General features: G+C 35.9%; 1 protein-coding gene across 7 annotated transcripts in view; it reads left to right on the top strand.

The window, feature by feature from the left end:
- Nucleotides 1-392: 392 nt before the first annotated feature.
- The window catches only part of CCDC66 (coiled-coil domain containing 66), a 51,620-nt gene continuing 33,541 nt past the window's right edge, over nt 393-18,471 (top strand). For all 7 annotated transcript variants that reach the window (XM_065933471.1, XM_065933470.1, XM_065933469.1 and 4 more), the window contains exons 1-8: nt 393-462; nt 2,535-2,599; nt 3,959-3,984; nt 9,710-10,151; nt 12,110-12,275; nt 12,461-12,564; nt 14,004-14,125; nt 15,091-15,192. In XM_065933471.1, coding sequence (XP_065789543.1) covers nt 452-462; nt 2,535-2,599; nt 3,959-3,984; nt 9,710-10,151; nt 12,110-12,275; nt 12,461-12,564; nt 14,004-14,125; nt 15,091-15,192 — 1,038 coding nt within the window. In that variant the 5' untranslated portion in view covers nt 393-451. The remainder of the gene's footprint in view (nt 463-2,534; nt 2,600-3,958; nt 3,985-9,709; nt 10,152-12,109; nt 12,276-12,460; nt 12,565-14,003; nt 14,126-15,090; nt 15,193-18,471) is intronic.

Raw genomic sequence — 18,471 nt, 5'->3', positions numbered from 1 at the left:
CGATTTCCTTCTCCAGAGGATCTTCCCCATCCAGTACCCGCTTCCTAACTTATTTTACACTAAAATAAGCCTCTCTTCCAAATGTACAATATAGCAAATGTTAATTTCCAAACAACGTTAATGCTTTTTGTTTCTCCCTACTTTTGCCACCTCCACTTGAGCTGACGCACTTCTCTGAGTGCTCTCTGTGAACTCTAGGGGCTGCAATTCCCCGGCTAAGAACTAACACCTTTCTAGAATCAGGACCACAAATCCCAGGTGGAGCGAAAGGCTAGTGCTCTTGGAGCCTCGCCCCCAAGCGCAGGCGCCAGTATACTCAATCCTGATTGGCCCGCTCTCCTAGCTCGCCGGCATCACTGTATCCAATCGGCGTAATGCTTGTTGAGCGACGGCAGCAACCGGAGTACACAAGGGGCTTGAGCGTCCTGTGGAGAGCGCGGGAGGTCAGGCCATGAACTTGGGGTAAGCTGGGGAGAGAAAGGTGGTCGTCTGTGGAAGGGCGAGACTTGATTGACCCTTGGAGTCCTTCGCGGGGAACCTTCCAGTCCTGTGTCGTCCCCAGCTGCAGTGCCAGCTCCCTGAAGTGGAAAGGGGCAAGGGGCTGGGTCGGCCTTTTACTTTTCAAATTAATAACTCGCGTGAAAACTGTCCGTCTCTCCTTTTCGCTTCCTCCTGTATCTCAGGAGGGAGAAGGAGGAGAGGCATGAGAGGAGGTAAAAGGTGAGGGCAGGTGGAGAGATAAAGCTTAGCAACTTCCCGGGGAGAAATCCTGGCCCAGGTTCTGGTGCTTTGCGTCCCTGTCGTGGGGTTGTTTTGTTTTGTTTTTTTTTTTTTTGCAATGTTGGAGTGCCCAGAGAAGCTTAGCGCCTGCAGTGCAAAGAGCCGAGGCTTCTCGAGGAGCCATGGATCATTTGTGTTTGACATCTCCTAGGCCCTCATTAGGTGGTGGTGGTGGTGGTGGTGGTGGTGGTTAGTTACTCAGTCGTGTTCGAATCTTTGTGACCCCATAGACCGTAGCCTGCCAAGTTCCTCTGTCCATGGGATTCTCCAGGCAAGAATACTGGAGTGGGTTGTCATTTCCTTCTCCAGGAGACAGTGGTTGAGTAAATAAAAAGGACCGTTGCATGGCGACCCCATGGACTATAGCCCTCCAGGCTCCTCTGTCATGGGATCCTCCAGGCGAGAATACTGGGGTGGGTTGCCGTTCCCTTCCCCGGGGGACTCTCCTGACCCAGGGATTGAACCCTGGTCTCCAGTATTGCAGGCAGTTTTTTTATCGTATGAGCCATCAGGGAAGCCGAATAAAAAGGACCGTTATATGGTTTTCATGATTGGGAAGTTTGACATTTTAAGAAGATGAAAAGTCACCAAACTTACACACATGCACCTCATTTAGCAAATAGAATCTAGGGATAGCAAATAAATAAGACAGCCCTTGAAGGCGTTTGCAATGCAGTAGGACTGAATAAACGTACTTGACAATTTCATTCAAAGTCTTTTGTTTAAATTTCACCAATGTTAACATGAACTGTTTATAACTGTGCAACCGGGAAACCCTTAAAACCCATTCTTTCCAGTGTTTTATGTTAATCATAAATTGAGGTCGTTTGATTTCCCCCACCTTAGCATCACAGCAAATTTCGGATTCCCTTTTTTTGGTCTGCTGGGTTTAATTTTTTTTACTGTGGACATCATTTTTATCCCTGTTGATACTGACCTACTTCTTCCCTTCCTCTCTCCTGCCCACCTTACCTTACTAAAATATTATAATAACTGTGTACTGCTGCTTTTGGTTTTAGTGAAATTTTTACTAGGACTTTAACAAACGTGCAATTTTCGTTGACAGTAACTACTGTTACTTTGTACTCTTGAATTTGACAGGCACAGATAAAGTACAGGTGGAAAATATAGGTGTATTGCTGTGATACTTTGAAAAGCATCACCAAGTCTGAATGTGTATTAGTTGAAATAGTCAAAATAAAACTCCATGCTCAAGCAGTTTATAACCCTGGTGGCACTCTCACAGGTTCACTTCCAAATACTGCTCTACTAGGCCATAGAATGTATTAGTCATGAGACCATTATGAAACTAATAAATAGTAACTAGAGGTTTTGCTCCTTTAACATAGGTGAGGAATTTCCTAACAGCATTATTTTTTTTTCCAGTCTAGAGTTAAAAGAATTAAATGATGTTAGAATAACCAGAATAATTTATTCCTTTATGACTGAGCAGCTGAACTGAACAAAAAGAAGTTTCAGGTTGAATATGATAAATTCTTTGTAGAAAAGTTTCAAGAATTTTTTTCTATGTAGTTTTAAATTTTATCTTGAATTGAAAAATGTTTTAAATTAAAAGAATGATTTCAGTTATACCTCAATTTAAAAAAACTTTTAAAAAAATGGTTTAATATTTACAAGGTTCCTGTATTAATTCCAAAGAACAAATTTACTTTCAAGGTTCAAATGAACATTTCTGGCTATTTAAAATGTTGCTGTTTCTTAAAAATGACAGACAACTTTCTTTTATTTTGCAGAGATGGTTTAAAGCTTGAAACGGAATTATTGAATGGAAAAACCAAGCTTATATTATCTCCATATGGTATGCTATGTTACTGGAAATCTGAAATATAAACTTTTAGATTCCTACATAAAATGTATTATTTTGTAACAGGTTTTTTGCTTGTAGTAGAATATTTAAATGATACTTTGAAAAAAACTGGTTTCCCTAACTTTCGCACATTTATTTATTTTATTTTATTTTATTTATTTTTTTTTTTTGTTTGGCCAATCCAAGATAAGCAAGTTTATTAAGAGCTTATTTATTTATTTATTTATTTATTTTTTTTTTTAATATTATTTTATTAGTTGGAGGCCAATCACTTCACAACATTTCAGTGGGTTTTGTCATACATTGACATGAATCAGCCATAGAGTTACACGTATTCCCCATCCCGATCCCCCCTCCCACCTCCCTCTCCACCCGACTCCTCAGGGTCCTCCCAGTGCACCAGGCCCGAGCACTTGACTCATGCATCCCACCTGGGCTGGTGGTCTGTTTCACCATAGATAATATACATGCTGTTCTTTCAAAACATCCCACCCTCACGTTCTCCCCCAGAGTTCAAAAGTCTGTTCTGTACTTCTGTGTCTCTTTTTCTGTTTTGCATATAGGGTTATCGCTACCATCTATCTAAATTCCGTATATATGTGTTAGTATACTGTAATGTTCTTTGTCTTTCTGGCTTACTTCACTCTGTATAATGGGCTCCAGTTTCATCCATCTCATTAGAACTGATTCAAATGAATTCTTTTTAACGGCTGAGTAATATTCCATGGTGTATATGTACCACAGCTTCCTTATCCATTCATCTGCTGATGGGCATCTGGGTTGCTTCCATGTCCTGGCTATTATAAACAGTCGCACATTTATTTTTAGCCAAGTAGAGTCAGATCACATCATTGGTTCCACTGTCAGTATTTATTCATATAATTTAATGTTCGAGTATATTTCATATGTAACATCTCTTTGTTATATTTGTATGTAGCAAACATGCTTATTGTCTAATGAGTAATCTAGGTGAAATTTATCTATTTATGTTCTGTGCATGTAAACAATGTAATATTTGAGAAAATTCAATTTATAATAAGACCATAGTTTTAAAGTCATTTTTAGTATTAGTTTTAAAACTCAGAGTATGCTTTGGTACTCTTCTCATTCAGAGTATTTTCTTTTTCTCTAAACTGTTTGTAGTTTTATCTTGGAAAGTGAACAAAAATGAAATAGAACTGTTTGAAAGACACTGTAAAAGTTAAAACATTTAATATCTAAAGTTAATGTTTTGGGGGGTTAATATTTTTAGTTAATATCTTCTTAAAACAATGTTAATTAAAATTTTCTTTTGTGACTGCCTTAGTGTGTTTTTGGTTGATAGTTTAGTAATTTTTTTTTCTTTTGTAGACCATAAATCAAAAATTTCTGGAAAGGTAAGCCAAATGACTTTGACCTGACTTGTTTTCAAATGTAAAATGCAATTCACTTTACAGTGGTTTGAAAATAATTCCTGTCAAACTATCATAAAGGATTTGGAGTGATGATGAAAAGTTACTGTTTGCTTGCTTTCAAGCTGGTCCTTTCACAGAAATGGAATTGTAATTTTTCAGTTCAAAAAGACTTCTAGAATTTCTTTTTCCAGATCAGTCCTGTCCAGTAGCACTTTCTGCAGTGATGCAAACGTTATAAAATCAGCGCTGTCCAATATGGCAGCCAGCCACTAGCCATGTGTGGCTGTTAAGGACTTAAAATGTGACCAGTGTGATTAAGGAAGTTAATTGTTAATTCATTTATTTTTAATTTCAATTTAGTAACTACTGTACTAGACAGTGTAACTCCTGAGATCTTTAAAAACAGACTTTTAAACAAAGTTCTTTTTTCATACTCGGATTCCATTTTCCCACACCAGATGGATGTATTTGGTTGACAAAATCTTAAATGCATTTAGCTTCTTAGTCTAAGAGGTTACACTTAGGCTAAATGATAATTTTCCTTTTCAATTATTTTTCCTTATCAGGAACACGCAGTGCCGTTTTCTGCAGAATACATTACCACTTCAAAATTTTGATACCACTTCTTGTTTCCCATTCCTTTTCCCATTAAGCAGCAGAAATTTCTATTCTCCTCCATAAGTTTCTGTAGCCCCCTTTATTTTGCAGCATCTTAAAGTCTGTTTTTCCATATCTTGAGTAGAGCCCAGTTTGGGTGATGTGGCACTTATCAATTCTGAGCCCTTGGTGGCTTTGGTTTCCAGGTTTAATCAAGGTGGAGGAAATGCTTGAGTTCCCAGCTTATCAGTTACTTGGTAAATGGGTGATAATGGTCTAAGTAATTCCACAAGCTACCTATAAAAATTGTTACATACACACACAGTATATGCATACCTTGTGTGTTCCCTTAATTGCAATATCTTTTTTCTGCCCTAAAATATTGCAACAATTGTTTTTATTTGAGTCACAGTAACAAATACAGTACTCCTTTTCAAGCTCCTAGATTTAAAAACAAACTAAAGACTACCTGTAATAGTTGATTTGTGTCTTCCCCTGGCCTGTATTTTCTTGTACATACTCCCTCTTCAATTGTGTCCTTCATGGATATGTTATCGGTAGTACATTTGTGAAGACATTTTATTATCTTTTTAACCAACTTGGGACGTCCAGAGATCCCCTTTTATGCCTGTAATAAAGTTACTAGTCTTGGACTTTTGGTAAAATTCTTTCAAAATTCTTTTAGGGGTCTAGATATTTATTTATTGAATTAAAACAGATTGTTTTACTCTTCTTGCTTTGGGGACACCAAAATACTAATGCATGGTAACTATGTGAGGTGGTGGATATGTTAATTAGCTTGATTGTGGTAATTATTTCACAGTATCTACTTATATCAAATTGTACACCTATTAAACCTCAGTAAAGCTGGAAGAGAGTACTGATGCAACCCAAGTTTCCTAAATCTCAATTCTGCAGCTATATATTGATTTCTCTTTTCTGTAAGTTGTTCATAAATTCGCTCATCATAGTGCTTTTCTTTTCCTCTATTAGGGTTAGCTCCTGAGTGAACTGCCTGCAGTTCTGTTTTCATCTTCTCCTCAGTTGAGTTACAGTCATGTTCATAGTGTGCTCTTTAAACACTGTGAGCTCTAGCCCATCATCAAGTTTAACACACTGTAGTCTGAGTACTGTAATTTTTTCAGAATCTCTCCTGCATTTTCCTTTAATCTGTGGGAGTGAATATGAAATAAATATGGTTGCCAATCTAATTTCTTTAGGTTTTATAGGAAGAGAAATGAGAGAAATATTAATGATTCAGTGTCATGGGTAATGTATAAAGTCATAAAAATATCTCCCAGTTAATTGATATATAAAACATTAAAAAATTGTTTGCAGATATTTCTACATGTGAGAATCAGAATAATGCCACACTAATAGATGCATACAGTATTAGTGCTAGGTAGCATGTTTTATATTTTAAAATATTAATTCTCTCTGAATCTTTCTGACCTTGGGATCCTGGTTCCACATAAATTCTGAAGTCGACCAGTGTTCAATGCATTGGACCCTGTCTTTATATCTTTTTTAATATTATGAAAAATATTGGTACAATTAAAACATTTAAAAATTTTTAAATTTAGGTAAAGAGCAACATGCTACATAGAAATGTTTATGACGTTAATACCCTACTTGATCAATTAAAATTCATCTGATCCAGTAAACACCCTGAAAATGATATGGGCTAGATTGCTTTTTCCTGTTAAGTAACTTGAACGTAATAGAATATTTATTTGATAGTTCATGATTTTTTGCTGCTTTCTCTCATTACTCTTCTCAGGTATTAAGCTACAAACATTCAGGATTGAGCTGAGTATTTATTGATCTCATGCCAGACATTGCTACCCCACTTTTTCATTAAATACTTTTAGGTGATTTTCTTCTGTATTTACTTCTGGTATAAGTAGACTGTGGCAAAATAGTTCTAGTTAAATTGGGGCCACAATTAATAGGTTTCTGTTTAAAAGAAGTTACTGCAGCTGTGAAACTCCACTACGTGTGTATAGCTACATTCTTGACTGTATTTGTTCTGTGACTCTGAGAGAAAAAAAGAAGTAACACCTAGTCCATGTTTCTTAAAAGCAGGACTGTCAGTTCAGTAAATAACTATATATTACAAGTGAAATAAAATGTGTACCATACTAGGGTTATAAAAAGAAAAGAACTTTTCAGAGAGCAGTCCTTTGTGGTTTGAGGAGACAGGGAATACTTCATAAATGAGCTGACTCTTTAGTTAAAACTTAAAAGATGAGGGAAATATTCATAGTGAAAGTAGTAGAGAAGTATATTCTAAACTCAAAGAAAATAGCAGGCAAAATACCAAAGTACAAACCATAATTTGTCTTTGGGGATAGTGTGTATATCAGCAGGGAATGTACAACATAAAACTTAGGGTGGTTACAATTGTGAGGGGTTTAAATGTATATTCAAAGGGTTTGAACTTATTTGTTTTGAAAAGTAGACTAGATAGGATTTGTGTTGTAAGAATGGGCTTTGCGCAGTTCTGTGAAGGACAGATTATCATAACAGGAACACTACTTAGAGCTAGTTATTTTAGTCCAGGAAGAGTTTTATGAGACCCTGAAGTATGATGGTTATCAGAATATAAAGAAGGGGACAAAAGTAAGAAATTTTTAAGATACATTAATGGCATACACTATACTTCTTAGCAGTTTGAGTCAGAAACTGACTAGAGAACTGAAATGCTCAACTGTTCATGATCTCAAAAACGTCAGTATGAGTCAAAGAAGAGTGGGTAGTAGTAATAGCTGTAGTAGTTGGAGATTGGGATGCAGGGCTCAGCCTTGTAAGCTATGTGCAGTCTGCTGATAATTTGCTTAACACACAGTGATTTTCAAAAACTAGAATGAATTGTGACTGTCTAAAAATTGGAACTTTAAGGTCAGACATGGCATTTTTGGTTCTCTTGAAATACTGGATGATCTAGTAAGTAGACTCAAATTCCTGAGTAGACTCAATGCAAGCTGCTTCTGACTGGTGGCTGCGTGCTTTAGACGGATAAGTGCTCTTCAGTTCATCTTAGTTGCCACCCAGCCTAATTTGCAGTAGGTTTAAATTGGTCACTTTTCATTGAAAGAATTAGTTATATAAAAATAGCCATAGTGATAGGAGGGTAAAGGAGCATGTTAGATTGTGCTATTAGTATTATCGAAAGTCTTAAAGCCTGGGATAAAAGGCTGTACGTGGGATGAAGAGGATAATAAGAAATTTTGCTGCTGATGATATGGTACATTTTGAAAAGTAGAGTAAAATGAGGTTGATTAATTGGTCAAAGTGTGCTTATGTATTATGTAATTTTTGAAAGTAAGGAGATTTGAGATATGATAAGCCAGATGAAAGCCATGTGGTATCTACCCTTCTCCTTGACAGCAGGAATTTTGTCTTACTCATTTTATGCCTTTGGCATCTTTTTCATAGTGTTGATCACCTAAAGAACTACACTTAATATTGATTGAATGACTGTTGAATTACTTTATGTTAGATGTGTCTGCAGAAATGTACAGTGGATTAGATAAGAGATAGATTCGAGATAAGCAAGCTGTAATAGTTTGGTAATGAAAACCTCAATTTAGATTTATTGTCATATAAAAGGGGAGAAAAAGACATTTGGAAGGAAGAAATGACCAATATTTGCTGGTAAACTAAAGAACGCCTTGAAGGAAAATAAAGAATCAAAGATGACCCCATGGTTACTGATCTGAAAGATTAGAACAGCAATGCTACAAAAATTAGATATTTTGGAAAGGGACACTAACTTGGGGATGAGAGAGAAAGAATTCGGTCTTTAAATGGTATAGTCGGAAAAAAAAAATGGTGTAGTCAAAGATAGTCGCTCAACAAAATTTCCTTAAACCTGCCCTGTTCCACTCACTGTTCAGATACTGGGGACACAACAGTGGACAAAGCAAACAAAAATCTTTGTCGTGTGGAGTTTAAGTTAGAAAAAGGTGGAATGGGCAGAAAATAATCAAATATAGAATATTGCAGTACCAAAAGTGGTATAGAGCAAAATAAAGGAGAGAAAGGGAAGGGGCACAGTTCAGTTCAGTTGCTTAGTCATGTCCAACTCTTTGTGACCCCATGGACTGCAGCATGCCAGGCCTCCCTGTCCATCACAAACTCCTGGAGTTTACTCAAACTCACGTCCATTGAGTCTGTGATACCATCCAGCCATCTCATCTTCTCATCCTCTTCTCCTCTTGCCTTCAGTCTTTCCCAGCAGCAGGCTTTTTTCCAGTGAGTCAGTTCTTCGCACAGGTGACCAAAGTATTGGAGCTTTCTGCCATAAGGGTGGTGTCGGGCACAGTAGCCTTGGGAAAATGGGGAGTAGTGAGGTGGGAGTGAGTTTAGAGCAGGAAGCCTGCAATTTTTAATATGAGTGTTCAGAGAAGACTTCCATGAGCCAGTCATGTTGGACCCCTGATTTGAAGGTGGTTAGTGAATGAGCCATGTAAAATTTGAAGGAGTAATGTCTGATGTAGAGGGATTGACGAGTGCTAAGGTCTATGATTGGAGGTTCTTGTTGAAATTTTGATTATGAAAGGTTACAGTTAGGGGTAGTTACAAGGTCAGTATAAGATATCACTGTGGGAATAAGGAACTGAGGTAGCATGGTCTGATAAGCATATAGGAGCAGAGTCCAGGGAAGTAAGGGTATTCAAACAATGTGAAAGCACCAGTAGTTAAGATAGGAGTTAGGTTAGAGAGAGGGATGGTGACCCACCAGCTAAGATTTTCAAGGAATAAGGGCTGGTAACCTAAAGGTCTGTAAATACCTGTAAAGACAAAGGTATTGTGGATGTTATAATGCTGACATGAGATTCAAAGCTGAAGTGGAATGGATTGTAACAACCAAAATTAAAATTGTTTGGTAATCGTCATTATCCTGAAATAAAATAATCATTTCCAGTTGTTAAAGATTTCAAGTGAAGATTTGCAAAGGTTAAGTGTGAGTTTCTACGGGTATATTACCTGACTGGCAAAATGGAGGGAAAAAAGTTTCGAATCCTGACTTATCATTGATTATATAGAGATAGTTGTTGATTTTTCATATGCTATTATAAATAATAAATTTCTGTTGTTTTAACAGATGGGAAATAAAACCAAAATTGCAAAATATCCTTTACGAACTAAAACTGGATACATTCTAAAATCACAAAATACTTGTGTCAGGAGTGAAAAATTTTTTCAAAAGAAAAGAATTGGTTCAGAAACTTCACTGGTAAAAGGTGAAAAAAATAGTATGACTTTTTCACCCACTAAGGATTTATGCAAACAGTTTGCAGACAAAGACAGTCTTCATACCGAGAAAGATATTTCATTTCCACCCCCTAATATACAGAAGACTAGAAACACCATGAATACATTTGTAGTAGCTAAACAGAAGCCTTGCAGAAAGCACATCACAGCTGAAAATAGAAAGAGCAGTTTGGTGTGTCTAACAGAAGACCAACTACAACGAATTTTGATGACCGTAAACCAAGGAAGTAAATCTCTTACCCTGACTGAGAATGAAAAGCAGGAGGAAACAAGTAAGATTTTTCTAAAATTTTAATATTTTATCAATATGTAAGTGTTTTGGATTTAAGTTTCATTGTATTTTATATAACTGCCTCTTAAATTCTAGTTTAGTGCATGAAGTTTTAAAATAAATATTTGTTTAGAAGACATTATCTCATATGCAGAATTACTCTTATAATTAAAATATGCCATGTTTTATTTAACATTAATGCTAAGAATATTATTCTCATGTACCATAGCCTTAAGAAATTCAACTTTGTGCATCTAGATGTTAGTACAGAAAGAAAGCTGCTGTGCTAATTTTAGAATATTAGCAGGCTTTGCTTAGATGAAAAATAAATATGTAAAATGTTCAAAAAAAATTAGTATTTCTAGTGAAAAATAATGAGAATTTTGCTATGGAAATTAGACATGAGTTGCTGAAAAGGATTATTTTCCTGGCCTGGCTTTCGCTCTTCCTGATCCTCAGTCCTTGCTAAGAATTGACAGCACTATCTTTTTAACCGGTATAAAACACTGACTTGGAAGTAGTAGAGTATTATATGCCTTCTATTTTACTAATTAGGGCATTGCATTATATTTTTAAGAGCCTTCTAGTTTCAACTTTAAGCTAAGGAATTGTGGCTATGAGTAGAAATATTATTAGAATTTTGTTAGGCAACAGTGACATAAATAAAAATAACAGTCACCAGAAAGAGGGACCACAACTGGTTTGGGGACCAGGTAGCTCCTTAACATTTCCATGGGGCTCAAAAGGGAGTAATTTACCTCCTCTTGGGGTAGATGATTCTTTTTTTTTTTTTTTTTTTTAATTTATTTTTATTAGTTGGAGGCTAATTACTTCACAACATTTCAGTGGGTTTTGTCATACATTGATATGAATCAGCCATAGAGATTATTCTTTGTAAAGTGAGAGTGCTAGCCTTTATCTTTAAAAGTTTTTAAAAGTTTATTATTTTAAAAATATTTTTGTGTAATTATTTGGCTGCACCGTCTTAGTTGTGACACATGGGATCTTCAATCTGTTTTTTAGTTGTGGAGTGCAGGATCTCTAGTTGGGCTGTGGGATTTAGTTCGCTGAGGAGGGATTGCACCTGGATCCTCTGCTTTGGGAGCTCAGAGTCTTAGCCTCTGGACCACCAGGGAAGTCCTTTTTTTAAATTAATTTTTATTGGAGTATAGTTGTTTTTAAGGCTTCCCAGATGGCTCAGTGGTAAAGAATTTTTTGAGCCAAGCATATGTGCCCTATATAAAATATTTGGAATAGATATATACAGTAGTCCATGGAAAAGTTCTGCAGTGATTCATTTCCCAGTTAAATGAGAAAAATAAGGACAAGGTAATGAGCTTTCTTCCCTAAATCTATTTGCATTTATTCTCCTTTAAGTTGTGATTTGTGTTATTTATATTATTTGTAAAAGTATTATTGGCAAGAGTAAATGGAGGTTTTTTCCTTCGTTATTGTTGCTTGTTTTCTTAGTTGAAATAAAAGTTTGTATGGCTATGGCCATACCTCTGGGCCATTTAACCTCTGAGACTCAGTTTCCAGGAACTTCCCTGGTGGCTCAGACGGTTAAGTATCTGCCTACAATGTGGGAGACCCGGGTTCGATCCCTGGGTCAGGAAAATCCTCTGCAGAAGGAAATGGCAAACCACTCCAGTACTCTTGCCTGGAAAATCCCATGGATGGAGGAGCCTGGTAGCCTGCAATCCATAGGATTGCAAAGAGTTGGACACGACTGAGTGACTAATATATATTTCAGTATATTACCCAAAACCTTGTTTTATATCATTCACCATCTAGAGTAGTTCTCTGCAAATGGCATAATAAACTTTATGATTTCACATTCCTTTATGTTATGTCTTTTTTTTTTTAGTGCTCTTTGGTATTCATCCCAAGATGAACATTAATATCATTATCATTCTGCAATTTTAGTATTAATTTTAAAACATGAATTTTACCTTGTAGGTCAGTATAGTCTAAATTTAAACAATATTCCTGATCAGCCAAAAAACGAGAACATCATGGGACTCCTCCAAAAAGCTGAGACTGTTTCATCTATTCAGGATGAAAGCAAATCTGTTCTAAATAAAGATCAGGTGACATCTAATCAGTGTGAGCAGAAAATTTCCACGTATGTAACTCATATCTGTTACTGTGGGGTCATCTTGGGAATATGATTTTACTTTTCCTTGATTTGTATGTGAAATATTTATTCTGAAGACTAGAGCTATTTAATGTTTTATTACTTAATATTTATGGAGTAAGTTTATAGAAATGTATAATAAGGTTTCTGTTATTTTTTTATGTTTGTCTTAGAGAGAATGTATGGAAACCAGCTGACATATTCAGTACTCTGGGAGAAAGAGAACGTGATAGAAGTTTGTTGGAAGCAAAAAAAGCCCAGTGGAGGAAAGAGCTTGGTAGGTAATTACTGCACCTTTTATTATAATAATAGTTTTGTTGTCTAAGGAATATATATTGAGGATGAAATATATATTTCAGTATATTATCCAAAACCTTGTTTTATATCATTCACCATCTAGATTAGTTCTCTGCAAATGGCATAATAAACTTTATGATTTCACATTCCTTTATGTTATGTCTTTTTTTTTTTTTTTTATTGCTCTGTGGTGTTCATCCAAAGATGAACATTAGTACCATTATCATTCTGGAGCTCAAACAAAGGTTTCTAAACATTTCTCATTTCCTGAGAATCCATTTTCTTATTTTTCCATTACAGAAATTTTATAGGTTGAAAATGGTTTTGTTTAAAAGTATTTCATTTCGAAAATTAAAACTTTCTAATCAACAGTCATCAGTAGGATATCAATCAGTATATCCCCTGCAAAAACAAGCTTATTTCTCTCTTGCAGTCTGTGGATATCATAATAAAATAATTTATAATTTGTGTTAAGTTGGATTTCAGGTAACTAAGACAATAACTAAGGAACTCCTGTTACTTCTTGGGTTAGACTTAGGGTACAGGTATGAGAGCTTGAAAAATACTGAAGTAATAGTTGTACTTCTTAGAAATAGTTGTACTACTAAAAGCATGAAGGTGGAATTCATTGTCCACTGAACTGGAAAGTTTCTAGTTAGTCATAGCCCTGCCGGGACAGGTGATCTAGAAAAAGAGATAAGCAGAAGAAACTGGGAGTGAATTGCCATTGGAAGTCAAAGTAATAGAAGAGTGAAGAAACTAAATAAATGTATAGTAGTGGTATCAAAAGATTTGGAGATCAGATGTGTGTTTATATCATAATTTAGCTTTAAATGTTTCGATACAAATTTGGACACATGATTTTATGTGTTTTACTTTTCAGCAGTTATGAATAATAGTGCCTGACATTTTAAAAATACTTTGTATGAGGCCCTGTACTGAGAATAAGCACTATTATTAATCTCATTTTGCAAAGTAAAAACGTGGGTTTAGAGGCGTGAACGTCAGTTTTCCCACAGTCACACAGCAGGGAAGTGGTTGGCCTTCAATTTGAACCCAGTTTTTCTGACTTCAGCGTTCTAGCCTTTTAAGTCTGTCAGTAATAATTGAATGAACATTACCAAAGAATAGAACCTCACATAATTAGCATAATATAAAATATGTTCTGAAAAATTGTTCCTTATTTATAGTAAAACAAACATTTTACATTCATTTATGCCATACTTAAATTTGTTTCTGATTAAATGTTTTATTTCATATCTCTTAGAATTCTGTCTGTCTTGTGAGTTAACCTTCTTCCTCAAAAACAATTTTGAGTAGATCTTAAACATCTGCACTCTTTAAGAAGGTCATGATTTGTTTACGTGATTTTTTTTTTACAGTTTTTACATATTTTTTAAAAAAGGACATTATTTACAGATGAACAGGTTGCTTTAAAGAAGAAAGAAAAGGAAGCTTCTGAAAAATGGAATAATCCATGGAAAAAATCTGAAAGTGATAAAATAGAATGGGAAAAACTTCAAATTCTGGATCAGTTTAAGGTAAGAGCATAAAAGTCAGGCATTTATGGAATGTAAGATACCTTGACTGCAGTTTTTTAATACTAAGCCTTGTTTATGTCATAAAGCTTATTTTTGAAGCTTATTCATTTTTTAAAAAGTTAACTCTGTGTCTGATGTTTTAAAATATTATTAAAAAATATTATTTTAAAGTATGTCCTCAACTACTTTGCATCCTATAAATAATCTTACTATATACTGTAATATAAACCTACTATATTGTAGGTGAGTATGGAGGTTCCTGGCACCTCCTTGAGGCTCCTCTAAGAGATCTCCATGATTTTTTCAGTTCAGCTCAGTTGTGTCCGACTCTTTGCGACCCCATGGACTGCAGCACACCAGACTTCCTGTCCCATCATCAGCTCCCGGAGCTTACTCAGACTCATGTCTATCAAGTCAGTGATGCCATCCAACCATGTCATCCTCTGTCATCCCCTTCTCCTCCCGCCTTCAATCTTTCCCAATATCTGGGTCTTTTCCAATGAGTCAGTTCTTCACATAAGGGGGCCAAAGTATTGGAGTTCCAGCTTCAGCATCAGTCCTTCTAATGAATATTCAGGACTGATTTCCTTGAGGGTGGACTGGTTGGATCTCGTTGCAGTCCAGGGGACTCTCAAGAGTCTTCTCCAACACCACAGTTGAAAAGCATCACTTCTTCGACACTCAGCTTTCTTTATAGTCCAACTTTCACATCCATACATGACTGCTAAAAAAAATCATAGCTTTGACTAGATGGACTTTTGTTGTCTTGATGTTTTATATGACCACACAATTCTACCACTGACCATGTGGTATCCATTACAAGGTTATCAAGTCAAACATAAGTGATTGCTTAGCAAACAGAAGTATATACTGTGTGTCCCTCAGGGAATGCTTCAGGGACTTTAAATTCAGTATGTGTTTAATACTAGACAAAAAAGTACCCTTGTTTTTCTATTTATTTTTAGACTTCTGCCTGCTCTTCTAGCATTCTGTCACAGTCTCCCAGTCAGGTAATGGTGATCCATGCTGATGGGCCCTCACTGCCTCGAGCTAGTCAGACTTTACAGGTAAGTTCTAAGTGTCATTATTGTAAATATATAAACCCTTTCCCATCGATTGCTGTATAATGTATTTTCCTTGAAGAAGTGAATCTCTGTACTCTTTTTTTAAAGAATTATCTGTTAACTTTACTGAGTACAACATGCTCCTTAAATTTTTTTTAAAAAAGTTATCAACTATTTCTTTTTTTTCCTTCCAAGTGAACAATTTACATTTAACAAATGCATTCTGAAAATAAGGTAGTAACCTAAAGATATCATTCTGGTGATAGAAATTCTCAGTACTGGTAGATTTCGTACAGAATACATCCATTTAGGTTGTTTACGTGGCAGCTTTTTTCTGCTTCATATGGGACTGACTTCCCTACATCAAATAACTTTATAGGCTACTCATATTATTGGGCTTCCCTTGTGGCTCAACTGGTAAAGAATCCGCCTGCAATGCAGGAGACCTGGGTTCGATCCCTGGGTTGGGAAGATCCCCTGGAGAAGGGAAAGGCTACCCACTCCAATATTCTGGCCTAGAGAATACCATGGACAGTCCATGGGGTCACAGAGTTGGACACGACTCAGTGACTTTCACTCAAATTATTAATATGAATTACATTTTTCTGTATTCCCAAAAGCACTTTGACTAGCTGTTAAAAGGCAATAAATTGGTCTTGCTGGGAGTAATTTTGGAAAGTTTTGGATGACAATTCTAAGTTTTTAAAATTTAGAACTTGATGCATGCAGATATTACTAAAAACTACAAATAAAACTATTCATGAAGTTGTTGGGAATTAGTTACAAGCTTATTTACTTTTCAACATTAGGGTTGAAAAAAACTTTAATGCTGAAAATACTAAGTATTTCTGTTACTGAAATGTTGGCTGAAGTGTCAACGTGTCGTCTATTGTTGCTTATTTTACGTGGCTTTTTAGGTCATTTATGATCCGGGAGTAATTCATAAGATGTTAATGCAAATAAAGAATTAACCATTTGAGGTGATTTTGCATTTTTTTTTTCTTTTTTAATGATAACGTTTGTCTTTTCTTTAGTAATCTAGAAAACCAGTAAAGTTATTTACACTGTGGAGTCAGAGAGAGGGGTTGCAGTGGGAGAAAGACTAGAAAGGAAAACATATACTAAATCTAGGACTGAACAACCAAAGATTAGGGTATGATTATGTTTGCATATTTTTACTGTTTAAATATAGCTTTTAATGTATTTTAGTATAAATGTGGTTAAGATAATGGAGAAATATTACTAAGGGAACATGAACTAACTGGGTAACAAAAAAAAAAAATCCCCCTTTAAATACTTGAAAGATGTTGGTTTCATAAATCGCAGCCATAGCCACAAGCATTTCTTTTATTTGAATGAATATTAAGTTAACATCTTCGTGTAACTGAGGAGCAATTCAGTTGCAGGCAGAATCATCAAGGCCAATTTTGTTGAAACAGGAGCTGATGCATATAAAGTGCGTTAGGACAGTGATGTAAGACAGTGATGTAACAAGTGTTGAATGAAGGTTTGCTGTAGTTACAATTTACAAAGCACAGGACCATTCTGAGCCCTGAGGCTGTTAGGAGTCAGTCCTCCCACCATCTTCCTTTCTCCTCCTCTTGATTCTCAATCTTATTCCTCCTTTCCCAGTTGAGTGGTCCTGTATTCTCTTTCTTATGTTGTTCAACTTAAACATTCTTTTACACTCTGCAACTTAAAATTTCTTTTTGTGTCTCTAAGAAATATTTCACTTACAGCCTCAGCCTTTTTGACAATACCTCACTTTCATGAAACCTTGGCTTTCTCTAATGACTATACCCTCCCTGGGAAGCCTTTTATTAAGAGAAGTGTATTCTTTCATACTCTAACATGGGATAGAAAGTGTGGTTATCCTTCTGCTAGCTTCCTCTTGCTACCACCAGATCGTAGTTATGCAGTTGGACAACAAAATATTCTTCTAATTTTTCACCCTTTTTTTGGTGGTAAAGTATACATAACATAAAATTAATCATTTGGGGACTTCCCTAGCAGTCCAGTAGTTAGTAAGACTCAGCACTCTCATTGCTGTGGGCCTGGGTTCTGTCTCTGGTTGGGGAACTAAGATCCCACGAGACATGTGATATGGCCAAAAAAAACACAGTATTAATCATTTTTAAGTATACACTCAGGTGGAATTAAGTGCATTCACATTGTCTTGCAACCATTGTCACCATCTATCTCCAGAATTTTTTCATCATTCCAAACTGAAACAGTACCCATTGAACAGTAACTCCCCATTTCTCCCTCCCCTTAGCCCCTGGCAACTACCATTCTACTTCCTGTTTCTATGAATTTGACTGTTCTCAGTATGTTTAAGTGCACTCACACAATATTTTCCTTTTGTGTCTGACATATTCCACTTAATGTTTTCAGGGTTCATCCACATTATAACATGTATCAGAATTTAATTCCTTTTTTCAGGTTGAAATATTCCATTATATGTATAATGCTGCATTTTGTTTATCCATTTATCCAAATGTTGATGCACATTTGGATTGTTATCACCTTTTGGCTATTGGACATAATGCTGTTATGAACCTTGATGTACAAATAATCTTTCCACGTCTGTATTTTCAATTCTTTTGGATATGTATCTGTAATTAGAGTTGCTGGATTATATGGTAATTTTATGTTTCATCTTTCTTTTTGGCTGTGCTGGGCCTTTGTTGCTGTGCGGGCGTTCTCTAGTTGCAGTGTGGTGTGCAGGTTGCTAGTGGTGGCTTCTCGTTGCAGAGCATGGACGCTAGGGTGCATGTGGGCTTCAGTAGTTGCACCGTAGGGGCTCAGTAGTTGTGGTGTGTGGGCTTAGTTGCTCTGCAGCATGTGGGTTCTTCCTGGATCAGGGACTGAACCCATGTCCCCTGTATTGGCAGGTGAATTCTCAACCACTGGACCGTCAGGAAAGTCCCTTTGTGTTTTATGTTAAATTTTTACCAATTTTAATTTGAACATTTTATTTTTAATTGTTATACTGTTTGCACAGTTGCTTCACTGTTGTCCATTCCTGTCAGCAGTGCACAAGGGTTCTGATTTTTCTACATCTTCACCAGCACTTGTTTTTTCTATTCTTTTTCATAATAGCCATCCTAATGAATCTAATTGTAGTTCTGGTTTACATTTCGCTAATGACTCATGATGTTGAACATTTTTTCATGTGCCTGTTGGCCATTTGTGTATCTTCTTTGGAGAGATGTCTATACGTCTTTTGTCCATTTTTTAATTAGATTTTCTTTTCTGTTGTTTTGTTGTAGAACTTTACAT

Source organism: Muntiacus reevesi, chromosome 4 (genome assembly GCF_963930625.1).
Source record: "Muntiacus reevesi chromosome 4, mMunRee1.1, whole genome shotgun sequence".
Lineage (NCBI taxonomy): Eukaryota > Metazoa > Chordata > Mammalia > Artiodactyla > Cervidae > Muntiacus > Muntiacus reevesi.
This window is presented reverse-complemented; position numbering and strand designations above follow the sequence as displayed.